Genomic DNA, 26,703 nt, shown 5'->3' with positions numbered 1-26,703 from the left:
TGTAATTTATGCTTAGTAAATATTTATCCCAGATGGTGCTGTGATCTCTAAGAATATCAGGTCCTTACTTAACTTCTGCTTTTTGGAAGCCAAACAGTACAGAGCTTTCTCTTTGAAGAAGCAGCAAACCTGTGCAAATTTACAGCGGCCTAAGACATTCTTTAGAAAAGATAAGCTATCTAACAAAAACATGGAAAGTTCTGGAGCATTTGGAACACCTTCCATATAACTTTCATAACAGATTAACACTGTAGAGTATTTGGTTTTTAATTAGTGTTCATAAATATATCCAATGGCGGTTTTTCTTTTTCCCTTCCCCATAGCTGTGCCTGATCCTCCAGAGGATCCGGAGGTCCTCAGTAAGACAAAAAAGTCTGTTACCCTCTCTTGGTTCACACCTTTGCATGATGGAGGAAGTCCCATTCTGGGCTACAGAGTGGAGATCCGAATGGTAGACAGTGCCCTCTGGCTTCCATGTCATTCTGAGCCTGTGCGTAACACCGAATTTGTGGTTGAAAATCTCAGTCCAGGCAGTGCCTACAGGTTTAGAGTGGCAGCCATCAACAGAGCAGGGATAGGGGAGCCTGTTGAGCTGCCTCAGACTGTTCAGCTTGGTGAGTGAATGTACGCTTCACTTAACACAAGTAGCTGCTTTTTTCTGTGATGTTGTGTTTATAATTGCAATTGCAGTTCATGTTTTATGTCACATGGTGATATGAGATCAAGCTTTATGCAACTGCAACATTCTAGCCAAAGATGTAATGCTAGAAACCAAGGAATTTTGATATTTTATAAACTTTAATATCATTTGTTTTTCTTCTCTTCTTGAAACACAGAAGCACCTCCTCTGCCACCGATTACTCCAGGTAGGTCACTGTACGCTGTATATGTGGTACTTTTTGTATTTCTCCACAAGCTCTGCTGTAGCCCTAATGTAGCCCTGCACATAAATGTTAAACGTAAGGATTAAGCACCAATTAAAGAGGGTGTGGTGCTGTATGGACCATAACTGTAACTCCATTGTGGTCATATGTGTAGATGCAAAACAGGAAGTAACTGAGGCACTGGGACAGCCCAGTCTTCCTCCTGAGGCTGCTGAAGAAGGTGATCTCCATGAACTTTGGGAAGCATCAGCCAAGAAACGACGCATGAGTCGGGAGCCAACTCTGGACTCCATCTCTGAACAACCAGAGGAGGATGGCAAAAGGGGTCAGAGCAAATTAGACCAGAATCAGCTTCCACAATCTGAGAAAGTGGAAGTCAAATCAACAGAGAAGGAGCAGGCCATTGTGTCAAAGAAGCAGACAGAAGCCAGCCTGTGCACCAGCTCTGAGGACGAGTCTGTTTCTGGGCGTTCGACGCTTGTTTCCTACCTCAAAAAGAGCAGCAAGACTACTGAGACAGTGACAAAGGAAGCAGATACTCTAGCTACTGAGAGGTTCTTCGCACATTTCCAAATGTCAGAGCAGAAAACTGTGCAGCAGACAGAAGTGAAAACAACTGTAGTTCAGCAAACCCAAGAAAAACACGTGTCTACAGAGGAAACTAGCATCATGGAGATCGGTAAAGAGGATGACCCTGAGCTCAGAGAAGCTGCTGTTAAGATTCAAGCTGCCTTCAAGGGCTACAAGGCCCGCAAGGACATGCGTCCTGTTTTTAAAGAAGTCTTCAAAGACCAGACTAAAGAACCTAATGGCACCATACATCTGGAATGTGTGACAGAAGGTAAACCTGATAAGGTCCGCTGGCTGAAAGATGGAGAACCACTGACGGATGGCAAGCATCATCATATTGATATCTATAATGATGGCACCTGCTCACTGGTCATTACTGCAATCACCACCAAGGACACTGGAGTTTACACATGTGAAGCCACTAACAAGTTTGGGGTAGCTTCTCACAGTGGTAAGGTGACTGTGGGAACGGTAAGAGAATCATCGGGCCGACGGCCGCTTACTGTAGGTTACAGTGCTGACAGTGAGCCTGAGAGCTCCTCCGGAAGTGAGATGGATGAGTCGCTGAGACAGGCAAGCAGACGCCTCCGGCGCCTGTTGCGCACGCGTCTCCCACCAGATGTTGAGGAAGAACCATTTGTCAGTGCAGATGAAGGAGACTTGCGAGCCCCAGACCCACAATCTTACCGTGAAGATGACAATTATATCTACATTCGTTTTGATTCACGGACAGAAGCTGAAGTTGCCTCTATGAGATTTCAGGAGATGTTTACAGTCCATGGGGTTCCTGTGGAGACCACAATCTTACCTGCAGGACCTCACAAAGTGGAGCTGCGAATTAAAAAGATGAGCTACATACAAGATGGTACACAGACGCCCACACAAGATAGACAGCCTCCTGCTTTCATGACTGGAGCTCCAGGTAAGAAGCAGCTTGCTCTCTGTTAATTATAACTTTCTTTATTCTTACACTCATTTTGTCTGGTTAGTAATGCACCAAGTTCAATACACCAAGAACAATTTCTATGTAAGGGGTGGGATTTTTATATTTGCTTTCCGTTTGCTCTTGTTGCCAGCTGCACCGGTCTTCTTAACCGAGCTACAAAGTCAGGATGTTCCAGACGGTTATCCAGTCAGCTTTGACTGTGTTGTGATTGGCAAGCCACCTCCCACTGTTCGCTGGTATAAGGATGGCAAGCTGCTGGAGGAGAACGACCATTACATGATCAATGAAGACCAGGAGGGCTGCCACCAACTTATCATCACCACTGTGTTGCCTACTGATATGGGGGTCTATCGCTGCACAGCTGAAAACAGCAGTGGCATTGCATCTACTAAAGCTGAACTCAGGGTTGACAGTAAGTGAACAGATGATACAAGAAACACACGTTTGCTTTTTAAATACCTGTCCTGGGATAATTGACTAGGCAAACTGTACAGCATCTGTACATCTTTAATGACTTAAAAAATGAGAATTTGGTGCACAAATTTGAATTTATTTCGGACACCAAATTCTTGTTTTTTGAAGTCATTGAGATGTATGCTGTACATCATTCCACCCTGGAAAAAGAACAGTTTAAAGAAAGCATGAAATGTGGCGACTGTGGTTCAGAGGGTTGGGAAGCTTATCTTGTAACCAGAAGGTTTGATCCCCAGCTCTATCTCCAGCTCTATCTGTTTTGGACAAGACACAGACCTACTGCCCTACTGATGATGGCCAGAGGGGCCGATGGCGCGATATGGCAGCCTTGCTTCTGTCAGTCTGCTACAGCTGTAGCTTGCCTCCACCAGTGTGTGAATGTGAGAGTGGAATTGTAAAGCGCTTTGAGGGTCTCGAAAAGGCTATATAAATGCAATCCATTATTATTGTTATTATTAAAAGGGCAAAATTACTACAATATTCATGCCCGTAAATGTATGCAAACTTCTGTATAGCTTGTTTTTTTAAAACAGAAGAGAACTTCAGACAAAGTCAGAGCAAAACTAGCATGCAGAATATGTGAGATGGACCTTGAGCCTCCCCTAATATAAAGGCAGGTTTCTCACCCTGCCTTTATATTAGGCAGGGGTAAAAAAAACAACAAAAACAAACCCACAAAACCTACAGCTATACAGATGTAGCATTTAACTGAAGCATGAAGCTAATTTCCGAACCATAAATCAACATCTTAGAAAAGCAGAGTCCCTTTACACCTTAAGCATTGTATAAAACTATAATAAAATTCCTCCATCAGTGTCTTGCAGCTCAGATTATGACACTGCTGCTGATGCCACTGAGACGTCTTCTTACGTCAGTGCCAAAGGATACATGTCCAGGTAAATTTATTTATGTTTATTTATTTATTTATATGAACTAAACCTTTATATTGAGGCCTTCACATACAGTTATAGATATACTGGAGCTGCTGTGCTTTACTCTCCTCCAACAGGGAAACTGAGACCTTTGAGTCTGTAGCTGAAGATGATCAGCTACCGCAGGTTGTGGAGGAGCTTCATGATGTTCACGTCTGTCCAGGTTCACCTATTGCAAAGATGCAGCTTAAAGTAAAGGGTAAAGTAAAGATTTGTTAATCCATCCCAGTGTTCTAAAAACATTGCATATGATTTAAGAATAATGTTTGTCAAATTTTTGTTGTTTTCCAGGTTTCCCGAAACCCAGAATATACTGGTTCAAAGATGGCCACCCTCTACGACCTTCAGAAAGAATTCATTTGTTAGCAGAGAGAGACGTTCATGGCGTGGAGATCACGGAGGTGAAAAAAGAGGATATGGGGGAGTACTCCGTCTACATCAGCAATGCAGCTGGTTCTGCTTACTCCTCTGCCCGGATGATAGTATTGAGTATGTATACACGTGCCTGAATACAAAATACAAATCTCAAATGAAACGATGAGATACACTTTATACATTTGCAACACTTTTTGCAACAGGTCCTGGGGAGATTTTACCACAAGAGAAAAAGGGTAATTTAACATTTATCCTACAAACCACAGCACAAGTATATGTACTTTCAGTAGACATGTCCATATATTCAAAATGTCACATTATACACTTTATTTTCACAGACCCTAAAGAGCCCCTGGTGCCACCCCGCTTTATTGAAAGGTTCAGCAATAGGAAGGTGAAACAAGGAACAAGCATCACTCTGTCTGTGAAAGTAGAAGGTGCGTTACTACACTTTTCTAGATAAGAAGAAAGTCTAGATTTTGGGCTCTATCTGCCACGCATCATTATTACAAAGTCTCCATAATCACCCTTCTTCTCTCTTAGGATCTCCTACTCCCATGGTCAACTGGCTAAAGGAGGAATCTTTGGAGGATGTCCTGTGGATCAAGCCTGACACTAAAGGATACAAAATAGCAAGCTCTGGGCGCCACCACAGTCTCATCTTGATGGACGTGGGCACAGAGTACACTGGTGCCTACACCTGCATTGCAACAAATAAAGCTGGACAGTCCATCTGCACTGCTCACTTGGAGGTGGATGAGAGTAAGGAGAATAACGTCATCAAGACACTTTATTTTGAAATGACAGGTTAAATGAGTGTCTTCTTATATCAGAAACACTTAGCAGAGCACTTTTCAAACCACCCTTCTTCTTTTTTTCTCCCTCCTCTCTAGCTCCTCAGCCCAAGAAAGAGACAGTGGCTTCAGAGTAAGTTATTTTTGAAACCTTTTGATTGCCTTGCACATAAAAAGATGTCTGTAGTAAGTACATTTAATATAAATGTAAATACATGACAAATTTTAATACTGAAATCCGCTCAGGGTTCTTGGGATTACAGTTAGTCCTCCACAGGAAGATACTAGCAAAGGAAAAGGTAAGATGTACTAGCTAATCATCAGGCCCAGTAATGTTTATTTTTGATAAGATATATAAATGAATAAAAATAAATGTTAAGATATTTATGGTGTTCTTTACTTTTTGCCAACCCTTAAGAGGGCAAAATGCCTTTCCTAGGTGAAGTAGGTTCAGAGGAATTCCTCATGAAACTCACCTCTCAGATCACTGAAATGGTATCAGCCAAGATCACCCAAGGTAAGTGGACCATTATAGCTCTGCATTAAATATTCAGAGACTAATGAGTTCATCGTACTTTATAAAATACAAACCTTTATGTCCATAAGGCATTTCAGAACTGGTCTATTCCGGCTTCAAGTCTGGTTTAAACCAAGATAAATGAATGATTATGCTAGCATTGGACTTTAGCTCCTTCTCAACAAGTCTCATAAACAGTTTAGATTAAAAAGAAAAAACCCAAAAGGTTTCACCTCAAGAGAACATACATTCTCAGGAGAACAAACATTAAATTATATGACTTGAACGATCACAACACCTTCAATCTCTTAAATTACCTTGTGTCTGTAGTTGTACTAAAAATGTGCAGGTTAACTATCCATATTCCCTCTGCAGTGACTGCATTTGGTAGTTACTAATGCTGAAGACTGAAGTATGGATCATAGATTATGTTGCATACAGTGCTTCTGTTGCATTGCTCTGTTATTTTCTTGTCAGGTTTGGTTGAATTCTTTGAATTCATTCTGGCTGTTTAAGAAATGTTTAATCCGAATGCTTTAATGCTTAAATACTGAACTGGCTATCACTTTCCTTTGTTTCTGAACACCAAACCTGACCGAGGAATGTTTCTTAGTGCCATGTTAGTGCTTATCTAGTGCACGCTTTAGCTTATTTATGCATTTATGACATAAAATCTCCCATTCCTTCATACAGACATCATTTCCTAACCACCTTTACACCCATTAGTTTATCACTCCCACTAAATAAATACTCATTAAATGATTAATTTGTTATTCAGACAGTTTACAGAATCATGAAGTGCTCCAGTGGATGAAATCTTGGCCCAAATCTGCCAGTATGTATCCCAAGTGCATCAGCATCACAGATACTCTGCAGTTTTCCACTGAAATATTTTCTATCTATTAATAATGACTTTATAAAACAGTTTTCCTTACATTTCCTTTTACATACAAGAAATATTTAGTTATACATACAACAACTCTATTTCAGTGTCAGCTTAATAACAGCTAAGCCATCCCCTTTTATTTCTATTAGTGCCCTCTATATCTCCTTACTCATCCTCAATGAGTTTCCTCATCCTTTCTCTTGTTACTAAAATAGTTTTTGCAATAACCTATGAAGCTTCTGTATAAGTGGAATACATGCTCACCAAGCAGACATGTATGTGGAGAGCTGAGATAGAAGTGAAGCTGCCTGTTGTCATGATACTAATACAGTAATACATGTTAGAGCATTAGAATGATTAACCACTGTGGATTTCTCCCCTCTGTTTTTGCATCGTAAAAACTATGTCGTTACTTCAGTATACAGAAAAATTCAAATTGACCAGGTAAATACAACACTGGTACACGCTAGCACACAGTTATGGTTTTAAATATATATTTAAGCTGATGGACCTGAGTGAGTGTGGGTACTAATATCTACTGCATAGGTTTAAAGGACAGATTATACTAATTGGACATTTCCGTGCGACTGACCCGTCCTCTTTTGACTTCCTCCTTACTGCTCCAGCTTCATTACGCGTACCAGGTGGTGACAGTGATGATGAGACCAAGACACCTTCTCCATCACCTCATCACGGTCGCTCCCGTCCTCCCTCCCTCATTGCTGACTCCTCCTCTGAGTCTGATGAAGGAGACGCCAGGGGAGAGGTGAGATACAAAAAATTTCCATTAAGTTCATAATGTTCATAAATTTTTGGCCTTTATATCAGAATTTCATCGATTAAATTCTGACACACCATGGCAGGATACTATATAAAACAAGGAAATGAAAGTTTTAATGGTGCAGTTTATTTGAAGAAATAAAGGGAAATTCAATTAAGTTTTTTTTTTATACATAGACAGGTGTGAATGGTTATGTCTCTGTGTGTTAGCCTTGGGGCAGATTGGTATTCTGTCTCTCACCCTCTGACAGCTGGGATAGCTTCCAGTCCCCCTGCAATCCTGTTATTAATACACACACATATATATATATTTTTTTATAGATGTTTGATATCTATGTAGCAACAGCTGATTACAACCCCATCGTGGCGAGCAAAGATTCCATCTCTCTAAAAGAGGGACAGTATGTTGAGGTTTTGGACTCGGCTCACCCGCTCAAGTGGTTAGTTCGGACCAAACCCACCAAAACGACACCATCCCGCCAAGGCTGGGTCTCACCGGCCTACCTGGACAAAAAACTCAAAGTATGTCTCAAGACAATTCCTTCCAGCTCGCCACTGCATGTTGCACGCATTGGGTAATATTTTTTTTTTAAAAATTAAAATTTCTATTACAGCTCTCTGCTGACGCTGGCGATCTTCCAGAAACAAGTGTGGAAGAGGTGTCTGAAGGAGAATACAAGAGAAAATTATTGTAAGTGAAGCATGTTTGTCGTGACAAAGCAAACCAACCAAAGAACCATAACAAACTATTAATTCGTGCTTCTAGCCAACTGATCCAGGAACTGATAAACGGAGAATCAGAGTTTGTCAAGGAGGTGGAATTCTTCACCTCCCATCACCTGAAGCATGCAGACAGTTCTGATGCACCGCCTGACGTCACCAGCCAGAAAGAGGCTATTTTCAGAAACATTGATGATATCAAATCCTTCCATAACAAGTGAGCTCACCTCTTAAATGTTATTTTCAGCCATTTTTTAGTATAATCAGTATGCATCATTCTTATGATTTTCTTTTTAGGGCATTCCTTCCGAAGTTGAATGACTGCGACACTGATGATGACATAGCCATGTGTTTCCTGAAGAACAAGGAGGGCTTTGAGAAGTACCTTCAGTATCTTGTAGGTCATAGTCAGGCTGAATCTGCCATCAGTGACAAGACTGTGCACAGCTTCTTTAAGGTAACAGCAGAATTGTTATTGCTATACTATGAATTACAAATGTGCCAACTGTTAAAATCTTTTTTTTTAAACTCCAAAAAACAGGAATATACTGACACAGCACAGGCTAATTCAGACCCTGCAGATCCACCAGTAAGAAGCATAAATGCCTATCTCCAACAGCCACTGGAGAGGATTCAGAAGTACAAGGCCTTCCTGAAGGTAATAGAGTGCATGCATACAATCATCTTAGAGTCAGTTATTTACTTTTCAGTCATTTGCTTTTAGAGCCTTTAAATTATGTACACGATCAGTGTAACTTCAGTTTTGTTGAAATTTCTGCTGCAACATCTTCAGGAGCTCATTCGAAACAAAGCAAGAAATGGTCAGAACTGCTGCCTGCTGGAAGAAGCTTTTGCAATGGTGTCTGCACTCCCTCAGCGTTCTGAGAATACCCACCATGTCTCCATGATTGAGAACTATCCTGCCACCCTCGAAGTTCTTGGAGAACCAATTAGACAGGTACCACGTAGCTGCCGACTGTGCAGGGTCTTGATTACACATAAGCATTTGACTGTCTGCATATGCTTACTCTCTCCCACCAGGGGCCTTTCCAAGTGTGGGAGGGTGCTCCTGGAATTAGAACGTCCTCTAGAGGTCACCACCGTCACGTCTTCCTCTTTAAGAACTACTGCATTATCTGCAAGCCCAAGAGAGACAGCAACACTGATACACAAGCATATATTTTCAAGAACATGATGAAGGTAAGTGTTTTTAACATAATCTAGTTTCATCTTTTCTTTCATGGTCAGCGGCCTAAATGATGTTTGTTGGTTTCTTTATCTTGTTTCAGCTGAATAACATTGATGTGAATGAGACAGTGGAGGGTGATGACCGTGCCTTTGAGATTTGGCATGAGCGCGAGGATTCTGTGAGGAAGTACACCTTACAAGCCCGAACTGTTACCATCAAGAACTCGTGGCTGAGAGACCTCAGAGAACTGCAGCAGCGATACAGCATGCCTGCATGGAGTGAGTGGGACTCCATGCAGTTTTACTTTTTTCTTTACCTCTCTATTGCTTGGAATTTCTAGCACAGCTTTTTATACCAAACTATTTTCTAGGTTCCCCTGATTTTGATGAAATTCTGGCAAACTGCACAGCAGAGCTGGGCCAGACTGTTAAGCTGGCTTGCAAAGTTACTGGAGTACCCAAACCTGCGGTTACCTGGTACAAGGGTGAGGCATTTCCTCTATGGTTATTAGCCATGTGGAGTGACATTCAAAGACTGTTTCATGAGTGGTTTTGTTTACTTGTTGGATGCAGATGGACGCGCAGTGGGGGCAGATCCACATCACATCATCATCGAGGACCCTGATGGTTCCTGCACACTAATCCTGGACAATATGACTGCAGATGATTCTGGTCAGTACATGTGCTTTGCCACAAGTCCAGCTGGCAATGCCAGTACTCTGGGAAAGATCACAGTTCAGGGTAAGTGGCACATCATACCTATATATAGGATGATCCTAAGAGTATTCTTTTCTACTGCTTCATTACACTTTTCTTGTGAACAATGATGAATAGTCTAAAACATAAAACACTGTCATGTGTTTCTTTTAGTACCTCCTCGTTTTGTAAATAAAATAAGGAATGCCATCTTTGTTGCCGGTGAGGACGCTCAGTTCACCTGTGTAATACAAAGCGCCCCCAAGCCCAAAGTGAGGTATGGATACCTTCCTTATGTTTTCTTCTTTCCTTCATTTTGATTCAGTTTTGCAATTTTTTTTGAATATCAACCCCATCCTCTAATCTTGTCTCCTCTCTGCATGTGTCCCTGTTCAAGGTGGTTCAAGGATGGCAGGCTGCTGACTGACCAGCAGAAATATCAGACCTACAGTGAGCTCCGGAGTGGCGTTCTGGTTCTGGTAATCAAAAACCTGACAGAGAGAGACCTTGGACACTATGAGTGCGAGGTTGGTCTAGACTAATTCATTTCCATTTATCTGTATTCGTTTTGTGACATTTCAGAGTGTACATAATCTCTGGGCAATCACTTAGTAAGGTTAAGACCATACAGCATTACATAGAGAGATATAACAATTTGAAAGCCCTGTTGCAAGTAACAGTAAAATAAATACATTTAAGAGGAAGAAATGTCTGGCATGAAGAGGCTCTGGGAGGGCAGTTATAATATGTGAGACAGGGAGACTCGTGAACCTCGAGTTTTGTACACTTAATGTTAAATGATTGACATAAGTACTCCAAATATATTAGGATCATTAAAACTATTAAGATCTATTTGTTCAGAATTTGGAGCTCTACAGTAAGAGGTCTCAATACAAGAAAATATCTCAGATAATTACAAAAATAACATTTCCTTTATTTTTAAGGGTCAATGAGGGGAGATTTTAATGCAGGTCATGCATTTGCCTTTGTGCCTATAAATTAGTTTCAAGATAGTTGATATTAATTAGCAGCAGTGAGTTACATTTATGACTCTAAAAATATATCTGTTGGATTTCAGTTGTCGAACCGTCTGGGCAGTGCAAAGTGTGCTGCTGACTTGGTCTTCCCCTCCGCTGTGGCTCGCTCTGGTGAGCAGGCCATCACCATTGAAGGTAGCAAGTCTGGCTTTATCCATACAGTCTTACTCTTTTCGGACGTTTTGTGGTTTTTGTTGAGCAGAAAATGCTTTGAGTGCAGCTTTAGCAATGCAAAATAACCATCATGCTTTGTCCATGTTCCTCCCACAGTTACCGAGCAGGAGACGAAAATACCAAAGAAAACCATCATCATGTAAGTACGATCAAAGTAAGATCGAATAGTTGGATGTTGAATAATCTTGGATTTTCTTAACTTAACACTACAGTATACTTTAATAAAATAATTTCTATATAATATATATTTTAGGAATCTTTAAGGGGGTTCTTTTAAGATAAAGTTCCACTGCAGTTTTGGGGTTCATGTATCTGTGTAGGTATTGCTTTTATCATTAGATAACATTGCCCATCATAGGGCATTTTGGGGCATTTTTCTGTATGTGTGTGTGTGTGTGTGTGTGTTTTTCCTCTCTGGCTCCATGTATGCATTGTGTAGTATTTATAGCCTCGATGCAAAAGGAATCTATCACAAGGATAATGAAAGGGTGGGCTGTTCTCATCAGGGTGCTGTCTACTTCAACTGTCAGCCTAATTACTGCAGCTTATTACTATCATATTATTTTTAAATCCAAGACTCCAAGCAAGGTGGGTTTTATTTACATAGGCCTAATGCACTTCTTATTCCAGTGAGGAGACTATAACCACCGTGGTGAAGAATCCTCGAATGAGAAGACACAGATCACCTGGCTTGACTCTTGCTGGTGTCCACCGCTCTGAGACTTCCACCCCCGAGCTTCCTACAGCCAGGACAAGGAGGATGCCCACTCCAAGAAAGACCACTATCCCAACTCTCTATGTTACTGATCCCCAGGGGGCGGAAGCCAGGGGAACAGAGAGCAAGCCCAGGTGGGTTGAAGTAGAAGAGGTCATCGAGTATAAGGTCAATAAGTCTCCCAGGTTGTCCAGGAGGAGAGGTATTTCGCCAGCAGGGTCTGATCGTGCAGGCACACCCTCGAGACCCAAAAGGTCTCCAGTGGAAAACCCAAATGCTAACAATTCCAACAACAAGCTTGTGGAGCAAGCACAGGCCCACCTGCAGGGAGACATCAGCAGCCAGCCGCTCTCATGGGAGGAAGAGGTGACTGATGCTGCATCTGGGTCTGCTTCTGGGGAGCCGCACGAGCTCTCTTCTGTTCTCGCTACAGCTGGAGAAGATCACGACGACCTGGATGATGAACAAACTGTAATTTTTGAACCCGATGACGAGGAGGATACATCTGCAAGAAAGCAAGAGCCTGTGTTCCTAAAACAAGGAGATCGTGTTTTAACCCTTGAGGACTTGGAGGATTACGTCCCAGAGGAAGGAGAGACTTATGGCTCCTCCCACACGCAACACGTTAACGAAAAGCCTTGTGAGATCTCTGTGCTTCAGAGAGAGATTGGCGGTTCTACAGTGGGACAGCCAGTGCTTCTCAACGTGGGCCGGCCTGATGTGGTGCCCCGGCAAAGGACTGGCTTCTTTAGTCGGTTCAGGGAGAATCTCTCCAGCAGCCTTTTCTCATCTGCTGTCCCACCGCAGGCCAGGGAGGCTCGGTCCAGGGCGGAGAGGAATGTGCCTATTCAAGTGAGCCATGCAAAGCTGGAAGTGAAGCCTTCGTACTGCTCAGAGGTGCAGAGAGTTGAGGGCAGGCAGCAGAGTTTTAAAACCAAAGTGTCAACTCAGACCTATGGTTACACATCAGTTGGCAATCCTGTCACTCTTCAAATTAGAGATGACCTTTATCAGAACCAGTGAAAAGCAAACATTTAATTTGGCATCACAAACCCTCTTAGTCTTAAATAGGGACATTCACTAAACATGAAAATACAGATCGTAACCTGAGCAACATTTACTGCATTTGACAAACCATTCCATTTTTAGCCTGCCAATCAGATAATAGTGTCATCCTTAGATATTTTCTTGACAGACTGTTAGACTCTACTGTCTCTTACAGATGAGATGGAAACTATAGGGATATACATGTTGTGTGATGTACAATATGCATGATGGGCAGAAGCTAAGAAAGGTCTGACATTTACTGATTAAAACCTTCATATCTAATGGTGAGTTGAAGTCTTTAAATAAAATAAATGTTTTTTGGTTATACATACAGTGATTGACAAATTTATGAGACTGCCACCCCCAGTGTAAGGTTTATGTCACAGCTCCCTAAATTAACAGTACTGGTGATTACCAACAAGTTTTATGTTTCTGTGATGGTTAATCCACTGGTATACCATATTACAGTTATTTACTTGCATGATTGTTATAATTAATTTGTGACTGCAGAGAAATCTAGTGTCTATTTTTTATTGGTCTTTATTGGGTATAAAATGCATTTTTGAGAGATAACAAATTACAATGATGTTTAACAGTGTACCTACGCTGAATGATCAGCTTTACTCCCCAGTATTAACTGATCCAGATGTAATCCTTAGTCCATTGCAACATACATGAATAGGATTTATATTTTTTCAGGTTTTACTTTGGTACCATTCAGGTCATGCTATGGCACTTTGGATTCCTGGAGCTGGAAATATTGGGAGGTAATGAGATGCATGTTTCAAGTAAACAACACTGAATATAAAAGTAGTGTAAACTTGGGGACTGTTGTGTTTCAGGAGCTGTTAGTTAATCAAATTGGAGAATCACAAATCTCTACTACATTATTTTGTGGTGTTGTGAATGATTCCTTAGTGAGCAGTTTATAAACACGACATTTGCGCGAGCAAATCATTTGGTAGGTGAACAGATGCCTGTTTCCAAGTTCCTACCATCAACTGAATTTTTTACTCAACTTTTTTGGCATTTGTGTCTGCTAGTGCGGTGAAACAGCCTGTAAACTCAGGTTGTTACAGGGATATTCCTATGCAAGTGACAAATATGTAGATGAGTGACTGCATGTATTTGCTTCTCCAAGACAGATGTGTTTCTCTAGAATAACCAGTTGTCATCCTATATTTGATTGAGCGCAGATGTTTATGCAAAGTACTTCAGCTGACAAAATTTACTAACTTTTTAGTGCAATTTAAAAGTAACTAGAGTAACTTCCTAATTAAACATGTGTGGTGTTTGTGTTGATCAAAAGGTGTCTGTTAAAAGGATGATTTTATGTAATAATTTTAAATCACAAACTGATTGTACTTGCTTGTACTGTACATGTGTAGTTTTGGACAAAACATGGTTGAGTACAACGTGTTCAATTGAATAAAAGTACTGCAAATATGCCACATAATTAGCTTCTGTAGTAATTTCTTTATATAGCACAAACTCTGCATTGTTGTATGGTAACATTTACTGATGTTTCAACATAAAAGTCATAGTGCTGAGTACATGTTTACAACAAGCATATTCCTATAACAGCTAGTTTGGTTTTAAAGAGGCCTTCGTGTATTTGTTCAGCATGATGTAACATTTGTGAGACTTGAATTTAAATAGTAGCATCAGGAACATAAAGTACTCTGAGCAAAGGAATGAATGTTACAAGATACAGGAATATAACGATTTAGGCATAATTGGCTATCCAATCTAAAATGGACATTTTTAAAATATTTACTGTTTTCTCAATTCTAAGCAATTAAAAAAAAGCAACAAATTTGCTGTCATTTTACTGTACAGCTAAAGCTGAAACTTACACAATATAAAGTTTTCACAAATGTACAACATTAAATAAACATGTGTTATAAAAGAATACAATGTAGTTGTACTGTTTCTAACTCTGTGATGGGATTCAATTCTACATGAGCACAGCAGTATTTAGTTTTCCAGCAAACAAAGTGTAAGGAACCAGGACATTACCTGGCAAGTTATATAACATAATAAAAAAATAAAGCGTTTACTAACTCTGGAATAATGTTACTGTTTCAAAGGTATATCCCCTAAAAGTAAAGAGTCACCACATGTTCCTGATAGGCTTGGCCAAAATAGTCTTTCTTACCTTCCTCACATTTCACCAAGTCTACGATTACATTTGTGTAAATAAACTAAAAGCTGATGATGACAGATGACACTTCAGGTAGGAGGGTGAGAGATTAGCTGGCTGAATGCTTAATCTCTCTCACCCTCGCTAGCTGGCACCAAAAATATTAGTTTATGAAACTCATGAACATTATCAGAACACAACACTGATTCACGATTAGGTTAAGCGGCTATCTGCCAAATTAAAAATAAAATAAAATCAGCTTTCCTGATTATTTTGATCTTAACAATGCACAGTTGTGTCAGAATAAATGGCTTAACTACACAGCCAGAGCGTAGCAACACTACTCAGTACAGGCAGGTGGTGCTCACTTTGAACTATGACAAACTGTTTATCTTTAGGGAGATGAGACTAAACTCGAAATCCACCCCAACATTTGCAACTGCCATGTTTCACAGCTCACTCAGCTCAGCTGTTAATCAGAAGTAATTGCCCTCTGACGAGTGCTGTGCACTACAATATGACCTAAATACATCACATAAGAATAACACAAAGGAGTGTCTGTATTTTTAACAGTACAGAAAGTACTCTGTCTAAAAAAAGAAAAAGAAAAAAAAAGCCTGGTACCACACGATACTAAGATACTGCCCAAACCTACTTACCAAATTTTAAAGGGGGCCCGAGTGCTGGTTTTAATCTCTAACTCTGACCATCACTTGTGTATTTCACTGCATCCAAGACATTAAACATCAACACAGTGTAGCTGGTTGCAAAAGACTGAAAGAAACCCCACCCCCCTCAAAAAAAAAACAAAAAAAACCCTAATCCTTGAAAAACCAGTCTGTCCAGATGATGCAATGAATTGTACTTCTGCAAAAGAATACGGTTGCACACAGTATTTTCTGTCTGCATCAAATTGTTCCCGCTCATCATGCCAGTTGTACTTCAAGTAAGAGTTCTCAGGGTGTCTCCTCTTCAGTGTAAAAATAAAATGTGAAAAGCACTTTGTTTGTAAAAAAAATTAAATAAAAATGTCCCACTTTACACTAAGTTATTTATTAGTAACTACTTCTAAAAAAAAAAAAAACTTTTTGTATATCTGCTGAAGGAAATTGTCCTAGTTTCAAAGACCACCATCTGAGGGAATGTACAAGAGTGGAATTGTGTGTCGGTGGAGTGGCTGAGCGACGACCATGATGCTGCTTTCTCCTATGAGGACACTTTCTTGACCTTATGAATTTCCTGCAGGAAAAAAAAAAAAAAAAGGTTTTATAATTAGTCAGGGAACACATCGATCTGTGGCAAGAAACTAAGAACAGACTAAGAACATGAAAGCAAGCCTATGCAACGTTTGCTGAACAGTAATCACTCTGGCTGCAAGTAGTTTTTTTATAGGATGTGGTTCCAATATTTTTCTTATCCATAACCTACCAGTCATACCGGACGAAAATCCTTTGAGCTAACGGGATTCAATAAAGGTTTATTCTTCATCAACTTTTAGTAACATCTTTCTGACAAACATCTAAGGTTAAATGCATTTTACACAAGTCCAACTAGTACAGAGGGCTTACTATAAATTTAAAACCTCTCTGAAATGATTGAAACCTGTAATGACTGCAGTCATTCTCAATTTGGTGACAGTTTGATTAGATTGCCATCAGATTCATAAAGTTTAGATAGATTTTTTGTTTCAGAGGTTCCATGAGGTCCTGGTGGACTGAATGTGAACAGTTAACATCAAATTTCTGTTTAATGTGAATTTCTTTGTATGCAGATGGCAACAGATTTGCACTTTCCACCTGTTTGTTACAAAAATTGCATGCACTTGCTGACATGCTCCTATTCAACTGCAGAACATCTCCGTCTTATTGCTGTTTATAAATCACAGTTTTGTCATTTTGAAGACAGAGTAAATATCCCTATTCGGATGTTTAGTTTAGAATAAAATACATTGAATAATTAAAAGTGTTCCTGGCATAACATTTAAAGTTAATGTTAAAACTTTAATTGCCAAACTTTAAACTGACAGATTGCAAAAAACAAAAAAATAAATAGAAAGTGTGTGTTGTGAAATCGTAACTCACCTCCTTAAGAGCGTCTTTCAACTTCGCATAAGCATCGTCCAAATTATCATTGATGATTATAACATCAAACGCACCAGGTTCTTTGCCTAGAAAGAGATCCATTCATGGTCGGTTATGACGTGCAGATTTATAGTTTGTAACTTTGATCTGTTGAGAGCAAATCACAGCTACTTACTAAACTCCATCTCGATTTTGGCTGTCTGTAAACGCTTTTGGAGGCTCTCCTCCGACTCTGTTTTTCTGCCTCTTAGACGCTTTTCCTGAAACAAGAGAACAGGTTCAACCTACAGAAGCAATTCAGAAGCCAAAACCCGTTTTACCTGATCCCTGTGATGTAAAATTTAACTGGTGACAACACCCACTTGTTTGGTGGCAAAAATGGGAAACTACAGACACGTGCTGTGTACACTTCAAATCTTATGTGCTTACCAGGATTTCCATGGATGGTGGCTGGATGGAAATGAACATTGGATTGAGGTCTGTCTTTTTGATGTTCTTCACACCCTGCATATCAATGTCTAATAAACAGATGAGGTTCTTGGATTGGACCTCTTGGACAGCTGCTTTACTCGTCCCATACAGGTTCCCGGAAAACTCTGCACTCTCAATAAAATCGCCATTGTCGATGCCTGCCTGCATCACATCCCGCGTAACATAATGGTAATCTGAAACCCAGGAGGAAAAAAGAAAAAAGAAGAAGAAGAAAGAAAGTACACAAAAAAAGGACAATTGAGAAAAAAATCCAACTGTTTAATCAGCCTGCTTTCAGGTTCATTGGTTGTGAAAGAGCAGTGACATGCCGTACCTATGCCGTTCTGCTCTCCAGGTCGGGGTTTTCTTGTCGTATCTGAGAACGGAAAAGACACTTCTGTCACACTAGAGTTTAAAAATCTGGCGCTGCAACAATTTGTTACTCGCTTAGGGAGAAAATAAAAGCTTTACTCATGACTAACAAACCTCAACAGCAAAATAATAAATATTAAAAGTAATGTGAAATTCTTTACAGGGACATAGACACACTTACGTGAGATGCTGAAGCCAAAGACACCTTCATATTCCTTCATGAGCTTCTTCAGCAGAGTGCTCTTTCCCACCCCTGATGGGCCACTACACACCACGGGCCTGGGTCCAGCCATAACTGAAATAACAGCGGAAAAGAAGAGTGTGGTTTGTTATAGGAAACAAATGGGCGAGGCTGCAGAGCAAATCTGTAACCACACAATATGAGTCATCACTGGACCAACTTTACTCTGTGCAGTCACAAGGGTTTTTGCTTCTTTTGTTAGTAAAAGGCAGGTAAAGAGAAGCCTCGGCGAGGTGAGGGACACGCCATAAAATGCTAAGCCAGCAATGTTTTAAAAAAAAAAAAAAAAAAAACCATGATGAGAGCAAAACAGCCCTCAGGAGAGCTAAAGCAATCAACTGGTAAGCAAGCTGTGAAGTTACCATAGTGCTGTCGAGGAACAACTACTAATTGAAGCACCCAACTCTGGTTGTGAGTGTCAGAAAGAAAAGGAAATTATCTTAAATTTAATTAACAGATATTTTTATTTACTCAAACTACACCTTCATCAGCCTTCAAACTAAAATCTGCAAACATCTTGTGAGCAGGCAGTCAGAGTTCTTTGTTTCTCTACATCTCTCTTTTTCTTCCCTGTTACATCACATTTCTTTTATTACAAATTGCTTGACTATCAACCAAAAGTAAAGAATTAAGCAATGAGTCTCACGTTCCTCCTAACCCCCTTACCTCAAAACACACAGAGCTGACGCAGACAGGAAAATCAAGTCAACAGGAAGGGAACGATTGTGTGTCTGCAGATTGTGTTTAAAAGCAGATGGGTGGAGAGACGGGGAGTGGGCAGGGCCAATTTTACTGCACTAGTTTTTTTTTTAAAGTTCCACCTTATGATTCAGTTTAAATATCTTATGACTTGGTAGTGACTTGCTATAATGCAGCCATGTATGCATTTTGGTTTCAGCCCTAATGCTCAAACAACCTCTCATTACAAGACACTCAAAGTGTCTCGAAAAAACACTGAACCTAGTAAAGAAGATAACACAGCATAATAAAAGGCATTAAAACACTAGTTTTAACTACACTACTACGTCAAGGTGAGGTGTCTGAATCCCAATAAAGTCTAAGCAATCTTTTAAAATGAAAGCAAAAGTAAACTGATCTGCATGTTTGGATGCTCGTGTGATCTTTTAAGAGCAGAGAATAAAATTCACATTATTATGAGGTTTCTGATTTCCAAGCAGTTTTCCTCCATCATCTTTCAAATGCTTCCCATAAACAGAATCATGGCTAATAAAAGGATGTAGGAGTTCCTTTTATAAAAACTGGATTCTTTAAATAATTTATAGGATTTTATGTTTAATATTTGATTATTTAATCCAGCAGGGCTGGACTGAGACTGTAAATCATGCAAAGCCACTCTAGCGGAGTCCAAGTATGAAATTATCAAGCTGTAAAGAGCATAGCGTGCACCCTTTAAGTAAGAACACAAGACACTAAAATAATTAACACAGAACACCTTTCCTACATAAACTGAGCAGCATGAGAGGAAATGAGAGCCATGTGAGTTTATAATCAACACACAGCATTTATTGGAAGCTGCATGGCGCCTGACTTTAACCACGTGCACTAAATTGCATGTAATGCAATCATTTCCTGAAGCGCGATTTGAAAATCACATGCAATGTTGCATTTTTAAAGTCAGAGACAATCCGCTTCATGTTCAGTGTGAACGTTACAAGAAATAAAAATCTGGATATTTTTCTTTAAAGAAAGTTTATGCAGCCTCCTTTTAAGCAAATATTTCTTGATATTTTGCATATTTGGTTCTTATATGGGCTTAAAAAGACATTATAATAATATCCCTGGTCTCTGGAATTTTTCTAAAAAGCCCCAAAACAAAACAAAAATGAGTATGTCAATACAAACCACCTTGAGGTAACTGCTGTTGTTATTTGGTGCTATAAAATTAAAACTGAATTGAAAAAAAATCTAATTGATGTCTAATTGAACTGGGAAAATGTAGCTGGAAAAAATAAGTTACAAAGCTTTGGTCCATCTTGTAACAATCCTGTAATACCACACACAGGATGTTGGGTGAACAGATACAACAAACTAAACGTGGGGAAAAACAATGACGGGAGGTAGTCAAATAGATTAGTGCAGCTTTTCCAAATCTCTTACTAAGTAAACACAATAAGGATAAAAGGCAGCTAAAGTTAGCTTTTGCACCACGTGAAAGCTTTATATACACTTCTGTATCTTCTCTTAGTTCAGCTTCTATTCTGTCTGGTAACAGTCTGTCAGTTTCTGTAGGGATCCACAAATTGGTATACATTTTTCTCAGCAGTTTTTAGGCGATTATGACACACACAATTTAGCTGCTGCTTCGTTTTCTCTATAGTATTTTCCATTATAGCTTTTTTTTTTTTTTTTGGGGGGGGGGGGGGGGGGGGGGGGGGTAATTTGTAATTTTCGCTGATGGGCCCAACATTAGATGGTTTACTTAATTTGACTGTAATAAGAAGCCTGCCCTTCATATTTACTGGGTAAGGCCCAGAGTTTAGAAAAGTGTGTGTCCTGCAGACCCAGCCAAAATGTGGGACGCTGTCTCAAGATGTGTGAAAGGCAGGAGAACAAAAGAGGGGACATCTGGTCGCCCTAACACTATGTAACATCAAGATAACAGTGGCTTTGTTCTAATCAGGAGGACAAACAGTTCGTATCTTTTTCACATAGTGAGGCCTCGTCATCTGTTTCTCATATGCATTTGATGTTAATATATAGCACACAGGAACTGCAAAGTCTGTATGTTATAATCATATAAAAACTGACATTATTGTAATAAGAAGTTAAAGTTGTTGGAAGTGAAATGGGGATTTAAAATAGGCTTAAATGCACTTCTACCATTATTCCATGCCTGAATCACACATCCCAAACCAGACTTACTAACAATTAAACCACAGGTAACATTGTGTCAGCCATGTTAATTTAAAACACTCTGGTAAACACATGAACCATCTTCTTCTCTTATGGGACTCCAGGAATGAATGGCACGCTCAGATATCGTGACACAACACGCAATTTGGAGAGAGCAGAAAACCCCACCAAACGTCCTCATTCCTACCTGAAAATAGCCTGGAAAAATGTCTCATTATGGGACAGGAATAGCGTTAATCCACAACTTAAAGCACCGTCTCCTGCGTGTCTTCTCCCTCCCTTGCTGTGCTCCGAGTCTTCACCGCGAGAGCCATTAAAGATACCCGTGCTGCCTACGTCATCACCACAGGCCAAAACACCAACAAGTGACGTTCACGAGCGTCAAGAATGCGCGCGAGAGAATGCTGAAAAAGCAGGGCTTTTAGCAACATTAGCCAAACAAATAATGACGAAGACGCTGATATTTTAAAGCTATTATTATTGTGAATGCATGTATGCTTTCAACTGGAATCAGGCAGCCTCTTCAAAAGCGGCAGTACCGACATGTGCGCGGGCTGGCAGTAATTACTATAACCTAAAGACGCATATTAACGATTTTAAGCTAACTAGCGTTTAAACAAACTATTTCCCCTGCGCTCTGCAGAGACTTGGGGAAACTGGAAGCAGTTTGCCTCTAGGCAAAGGAAGCATTACCACTAAGAAGCAAGCCTCTCACCAACAGGTCCTAGTAACCATAGGGAATTTAAACTTACCACAAAAACTCCCCGGATGAGTGTTAGCTGAAGGCCTAGCCGGTCGCGCGGGTCATGTGCTAACGTGGCTAAAAGTTAGCTCTTCGCGTTAACAGGACGTTGTTTTTGCCTTAACTTTTAGAGATACCCGATTAAAATGTTCGGTTCCTCGAGATCTGGAGGTGTACGGGGAGGTCAGGACCAGTTCAACTGGAATGAAGTGAAAGTCGACAAACACAGAGAAAACTATCTCGGTAAGTACAGGAGATAGTAGCCATCTGTCTGCTATCAGCAGCAACCAGATGCGGTGCTGCTCATATCGCTCTAACTGAGCTCTTAAACTACGCACACCACGGCCTCACATGCAACTCTCCCATACCTTTTGTTGTCGTTTCCCTCATTACACGAAGTCTGGATGGGTCTAATGGCTGGGTTTTCGCCTTGTCTTTCAGTCTACACAAAGCAAGTCCTAGCTTTCATTGCTCCCACCCCTGAGCACAGACACGTAGTCTCTCCGTTATGTGAGCCTACACAGTTGCCAGCATGCCCAGCAAACCAACAGCAGCTAGCCTACATAGCGGCCACCACCGATGAAAAATAGGACTCCCAAAAGTAACCCTACTTAAATTGTTCAGGAACGTGCATTTTAAAAAGCACTCATGGAAAAGCATCATATTAATATTATTGTACAGTAAGGTCCTCATTATAGATGATGTTATCAGCATATGTTAAAATATATTGTTTAAACACGTGGCTGTGGAGGGGAGGATGCTAATAGAAAGATTAAAAAAAAAGTATTTTTTCTTTTAAGTTGTACATAATAAGGAAACTTAAAAAAGGGACAATACTAACAATACCAACATCATCTTTGCCATGACTAATGAATAAGTCGTTTTAGTGAGGGGCCCCTAAAATCCATTAAAGTTTGTGTTTGTGCACATTTTTGTACACACACAATTATCGTGTGTACACAAGACATTGTTTTAATTGACTTTACCCTCCTATACGTACTGTAAATAATTTCAAAACAAAAATGCACAATTCTTGACTATTTGGGGAAAAAACAATGTTGACACCATCTGGATTTCTGTAACACTGGCTTCATTCAGTGTTATGCTATGGCCCAAAACATAAACCTTTCACAATAAAGCTCAAGATCCTGTTGAGAGTTTTCAAAATAAACTGAATAAACCTCAGACTTAAACGTTAGAACAGGCTTTTCCCTGCAGCAGCCCTGTAATAAATACCCGCAAAGAAAACGGCGGTCGTTACAACCTATGTCTAAAAATGTGTAGTTTCATGCATCGGTAAAACACTCGACTCCAGATACACGACGCCCAGCTGGAAACACTTCAGCTACCCGAGATTCACAGAATTTACAGAAAATGATAAATTTTTGTTATTTATATCATTATCGGACGATAGATGTTTTTTATCTGGATATGGTCATATCGCACAGCCCTACTTAAGAATGAAAAGGAAATGATCATACATCATGTTCTGGAATCCGTAATCTTTATCACGTGTCATCACTTCCTCTGTTTCCAGGTAACTCCTTGATGGCACCAGTGGGGCGTTGGCAAAAAGGCAAAGATCTGACATGGTATGCAAAGGACAAAAAGGGTGGTGCACCTTTGTCCAGAGAGGAGGAACTTGCTGCTGTCAAGGCAGCAGAGGAAGAAGCGTTGATGGCTGCACTGTATGTACAACTTCCCATAAAAGAGATAAAACAGGAAGTTTAAACTGACCAGTTTAGTAATTTCTCATTTTCCATTATCAATTTAGAGGGCACAAGAATATAAAGAGACAACCGACTGGTCTAACCAAAGAGGTGTGTGACTTAAATTATGAATGATTTAAAAAAAAAAAATCTGCTATTGTTCAAAAGCTTAGTGATGTGAATTTTTATTTGACTTTCTATGGCAGGACCTTGTAGAGGTTTGCAGGAGGGACGAGGCTGATGGCGACGAGAGAAATGTTGACCGTGTTTCTGGTTTAGGAAGCTCCAGGTGACTTCTTTTTATGTTTGCTTTTTCCACATGAAACAGTGATGTTTAAAGGTGCTTTATTTTTGGAGTAAAATAAATAAATCTAGAAAAGCAACAACATAAAAATAAATGAATATTTGTTAAAAGGACAGTATGCATCACTAAGGTGAAGGTAGAACCTGAAGGTGAAGGTAGTTTAATCTTTATCAGGGACTCTTGTTTTAAATTAATCATACACTCACTGGTCACTTTATTAGGTACCCCCTTGCTAGTTCGTTGGGGGTTATTAGGGTTCAACGCCATTTTGCCTTCAGAAATACTTTAATTCTTCGTGTTATAGATTCAACAAGATGCTGGAAACATTCCTCAGAGATCTTGGTCTATATTGGCATGATAGTACCTCACTGGATATCTTATGTTTTAAGTTAAAAACCCCCAAAACAAACTATTCTCTGTAAACGCTAGAGATTGTTGTGTTGGAAAAACCCAGTATATCAGGAGTTTCTGAAAAACTCAGACCAGCCCATCTGGGACCAACACCAATGCCTTGCTCAGTGTCACTTTTCTTCACCAATCTGATGCTCAGTTTAAATTTCAGCACATTTTCTTAAACATGTCTACACATCTAAATGCACTGAGTTGCTGCCTTGTGACAGGTTGATTAGATATTTGTTGAACGGGCGTACCTAGCAAAGTGGCCAGTTAGTGTATTTGATAAGTCAGCAAAAATGTAAACTGTCATCATGGAAAAAGTGGTGTCAAAAGAGCTTCTTTTCTCAATGTTTTGATTCTAAAGTGTCTTATTGTGTTTTCAATGTTTCCTTCTGCAGTGCAGGGTCTCGGAGAATGGTCCTGTCCCAGAAAGAAAAGGAAGTTGCTAAAATGGGCTTGCCGGTTTTTACAGTAAGATTGTGTTATTACCTTTTTTGGGGTAGTGGTGCTTAGACATTACTCTGCTTTGAGGCATTTTACACTCTGTGCAAAAATTAAGAAATGCTTTTTGTCCAGCACGTCAGGACTGAAGGTCATACAGAAGCTTCAGCAACAAAAACAAATGAGAGTGCAGTAAAACAGGTGGAGGAACAGAGGTGAGACTGGATAATTACTACTTGTAAAATGTTGCAGACACACAAACTTTTAGATTTACTGGACAAAATCTGACCCTGTATCCAGTTTCTTAAGTTTTCTTTTAATAATAGCCAGTGAACAAATGAATGAGAATGCGTAAATAATAATAATACTGATAATAATACATTTGAAATGAAAAAATAATGTAATTTGTTGAAATGTAATCTTCACTACTTTCTTTTCCCTCTCTGAAGGCATGACAGTAATAAGAAAAACAAAGAAAAAAAGAACAAAAAGGAGAAAAAGAAAAAGGAAAAAAAGAAAAAACGAAAAAGGAGAGACTCATCCTCCTCCGATTCTGAGGACAACAGGAAGAGGTTGGTTTATTTCTGCATTTAACGTTCAAACACTATTCAGCGTGAGTCTGGACCAAACTCAAAATATGTTTTTAGAATCGTGTTTTTAAAGACGGGGGCTGTGGAGGTAGATCAATCCCTGGCTGCTCCCACTTCTAATTGGAAGTATCTTTGGACAAAGAACCCCAGTCTGCCCTCAATGCGTCCATCGGAATGTGAGCGTGTGTGTATTAGGTTAAAAGTGCTTAGGCATGAAAAAAAAGCACTTCCTCAAGTAGGTGTGTGAATGGGTGAACGAGGTTTACATTAAGAAACACCAAAGTATTTGCTTACGGAGCTTGCTTCTTCGACATCTTTAAGAGTTCTAAACAAATGTCTGTCCTCCTCCAGAACATCTTATGTACGCAAACGTGCGTTACAACTTATCTGGTGCGGATCTTTTATTTTGATAGCGAACCACTTATGTGCAGCCCTGTTTATATTTTTAAATTACATTGCAGTCTTTTTGTTGGGAGCCAAATTGTTGTGTCAGCACTAGAGGGCAGTGAGGCACTGTCTTACATGCAACAACTTCACTTGTTGTGTTATATATGGGGTGCATGCGTCACAAGACTTTCTTTATATTTCAATATTTGAAGAGGCAGATTAAACATTGTTATTTATGTGCTTCAGTAACTTGTGCGATAGGAAAAGAATAACAATAACCTTGAACACAATTTTATCAAACAAAAAAAATAGCCAGTTATTTCCACTTGCAGGTGCCGTTTATTCTTCCATACCCTCACAGCATTAATCCCAACACTATTTGTTTCCTTGTACTTTTTAGGCACAGAAAGGACCACCATCATCATAATCCATCATACGTTAGTCAGAGCGGAGCCAGACCCCATGACAGCCACTCAAGGGGGGGAGCAAAGGCCGAGCGACAGCGCTCCAACCCCCATCATCGAAGGCAGCGGCACGACACAGACTCCTCTGATGGAGGATCTCCTGTCCCTCGCAACCCTGCCAGCCACAAGAAGGCCCCTGCTGGTGCCACACAAAGCCACAGGCGGCGCCATGACACAGACTCGGACGACTAATGTCGTGCCCACCCCCACCCCCGATTCAAACATGCATAATGTGGACAGAGTGCTCTACAGCAGTTTGACAGACCCTCAAGACCTTATTTACTTGAACAGCCAAACAGACTGTGGATGGACTCTAATCAGTGTAACAGACTTTAGCCTCAGGTTTTAACTTCTTCATTCAGAAGGTTGCTCATGTGACACTGGTGTTTTGGTTTGACAGTTTTTGATCACGTCGAGTTATTTAATCATCAAATATCAAGTACTCTGTATTGCTTTAAGCTTTGTATTTTGGGGGTTTTATCTTGGATAAATATAGAAACTTTTTTTCCAAAGCTAGTGGAATGATTTTCTTCCTTGTCCTCAAAGCTTTTATTTAACATTAGTTCAACCCTGATCATTGTTACTGCAAGCACACACAATAATCCCTCATGGAAATTCTTACATGACCCTGTCATGACATGACTCATTCAGTTATTTACATGAACGTGTCTGATTTATTTATTTTTTTTAAGGTTACCATAAAGACATGGTGCAACTGGCACTTTTTGCACAGGAATGTAGCTTCAAGGGCTT

At 40.0% G+C, this 26,703-nt stretch overlaps 3 protein-coding genes across 13 annotated transcripts in view; 2 read left to right on the top strand and 1 right to left on the bottom strand.

Annotated features, from left to right (window-relative positions):
- obscnb (obscurin, cytoskeletal calmodulin and titin-interacting RhoGEF b) overlaps positions 1–14,586 on the top strand; it is a 63,609-nt gene extending 49,023 nt beyond the window's left edge. For all 8 annotated transcript variants that reach the window (XM_085388112.1, XM_085388105.1, XM_085388107.1 and 5 more), the window contains 30 exons: positions 324–614; positions 837–866; positions 1,039–2,376; positions 2,531–2,812; positions 3,689–3,770; positions 3,884–4,005; positions 4,098–4,295; positions 4,385–4,417; positions 4,520–4,618; positions 4,725–4,943; positions 5,075–5,108; positions 5,222–5,274; positions 5,394–5,492; positions 6,271–6,327; positions 7,005–7,144; positions 7,480–7,680; positions 7,773–7,849; positions 7,925–8,095; positions 8,176–8,335; positions 8,420–8,536; positions 8,672–8,836; positions 8,920–9,078; positions 9,168–9,345; positions 9,438–9,551; positions 9,640–9,807; positions 9,937–10,039; positions 10,160–10,289; positions 10,841–10,934; positions 11,070–11,112; positions 11,604–14,586. In XM_085388112.1, the coding sequence (XP_085244238.1) occupies positions 324–614; positions 837–866; positions 1,039–2,376; positions 2,531–2,812; positions 3,689–3,770; positions 3,884–4,005; positions 4,098–4,295; positions 4,385–4,417; positions 4,520–4,618; positions 4,725–4,943; positions 5,075–5,108; positions 5,222–5,274; positions 5,394–5,492; positions 6,271–6,327; positions 7,005–7,144; positions 7,480–7,680; positions 7,773–7,849; positions 7,925–8,095; positions 8,176–8,335; positions 8,420–8,536; positions 8,672–8,836; positions 8,920–9,078; positions 9,168–9,345; positions 9,438–9,551; positions 9,640–9,807; positions 9,937–10,039; positions 10,160–10,289; positions 10,841–10,934; positions 11,070–11,112; positions 11,604–12,711 (6,065 nt within the window). In that variant the 3' untranslated portion in view covers positions 12,712–14,586. The remainder of the gene's footprint in view (positions 1–323; positions 615–836; positions 867–1,038; positions 2,377–2,530; positions 2,813–3,688; positions 3,771–3,883; positions 4,006–4,097; positions 4,296–4,384; positions 4,418–4,519; positions 4,619–4,724; positions 4,944–5,074; positions 5,109–5,221; positions 5,275–5,393; positions 5,493–6,270; positions 6,328–7,004; positions 7,145–7,479; positions 7,681–7,772; positions 7,850–7,924; positions 8,096–8,175; positions 8,336–8,419; positions 8,537–8,671; positions 8,837–8,919; positions 9,079–9,167; positions 9,346–9,437; positions 9,552–9,639; positions 9,808–9,936; positions 10,040–10,159; positions 10,290–10,840; positions 10,935–11,069; positions 11,113–11,603) is intronic.
- Positions 14,587–15,837: 1,251 nt separating this feature from the next.
- guk1a (guanylate kinase 1a) lies at positions 15,838–22,186 on the bottom strand. 4 transcript variants are annotated; one of them, XM_085388115.1, is made up of 7 exons: positions 22,028–22,186; positions 17,984–18,097; positions 17,765–17,806; positions 17,389–17,624; positions 17,135–17,219; positions 16,960–17,045; positions 15,838–16,117 (listed from the first exon to the last, which is right to left on the bottom strand). In XM_085388115.1, the coding sequence occupies exons 1-7, from the start codon at positions 22,047–22,049 to the stop codon at positions 16,085–16,087; spliced, it is 618 nt and encodes a 205-aa protein (XP_085244241.1). In that variant the 5' UTR covers positions 22,050–22,186; the 3' UTR covers positions 15,838–16,084. The 4 variants fall into 4 exon arrangements, with proteins under 4 accessions (XP_085244241.1, XP_085244243.1, XP_085244240.1 ...); XM_085388117.1 differs by lacking the exon at positions 22,028–22,186 and adding an exon at positions 21,670–21,799; XM_085388114.1 differs by lacking the exon at positions 22,028–22,186 and adding an exon at positions 21,105–21,283.
- Positions 21,312–26,214, top strand: lg18h1orf35 (linkage group 18 C1orf35 homolog). Its single transcript, XM_085388113.1, has 9 exons — positions 21,312–21,638; positions 21,791–21,902; positions 23,197–23,347; positions 23,434–23,479; positions 23,575–23,657; positions 24,467–24,539; positions 24,645–24,724; positions 24,959–25,081; positions 25,887–26,214. Exons 2-9 carry the CDS (start codon positions 21,806–21,808, stop codon positions 26,140–26,142), a joined length of 909 nt encoding a protein of 302 aa, XP_085244239.1. The 5' UTR covers positions 21,312–21,638; positions 21,791–21,805; the 3' UTR covers positions 26,143–26,214.
- Positions 26,215–26,703: the final 489 nt, after the last annotated feature.

Source organism: Rhamphochromis longiceps, linkage group LG18 (genome assembly GCF_057381845.1).
Source record: "Rhamphochromis longiceps isolate RC_006_pf linkage group LG18, R_longiceps_female_GT1.1, whole genome shotgun sequence".
Lineage (NCBI taxonomy): Eukaryota > Metazoa > Chordata > Actinopteri > Cichliformes > Cichlidae > Rhamphochromis > Rhamphochromis longiceps.
Note: the sequence above shows the minus strand (reverse complement) of the source record. Positions and strands in the feature narration are given on the sequence as shown.

Excerpts from the sequence above, each read along its gene's own strand:
- guk1a (XM_085388114.1), bottom strand. The coding sequence starts at position 21,132 with ATGAGACATTTTTCCAGGCTATTTTCAG. Across the intron at positions 17,625-17,764 it reads TGGAGAGCAGAACGGCATAG|ATTACCATTATGTTACGCGG; the intron begins GTACGGCATGTC and ends CCTGGGTTTCAG. Across the intron at positions 17,220-17,388 it reads CACCATCCATGGAAATCCTG|GAAAAGCGTCTAAGAGGCAG; the intron begins GTAAGCACATAA and ends CTCTTGTTTCAG.
- lg18h1orf35 (XM_085388113.1), top strand. The coding sequence starts at position 21,806 with ATGTTCGGTTCCTCGAGATCTGGAGGTGTACGGGGAGGTCAGGACCAG. Across the intron at positions 21,903-23,196 it reads ACACAGAGAAAACTATCTCG|GTAACTCCTTGATGGCACCA; the intron begins GTAAGTACAGGA and ends CTCTGTTTCCAG. Across the intron at positions 23,480-23,574 it reads CGACTGGTCTAACCAAAGAG|GACCTTGTAGAGGTTTGCAG; the intron begins GTGTGTGACTTA and ends TTTCTATGGCAG.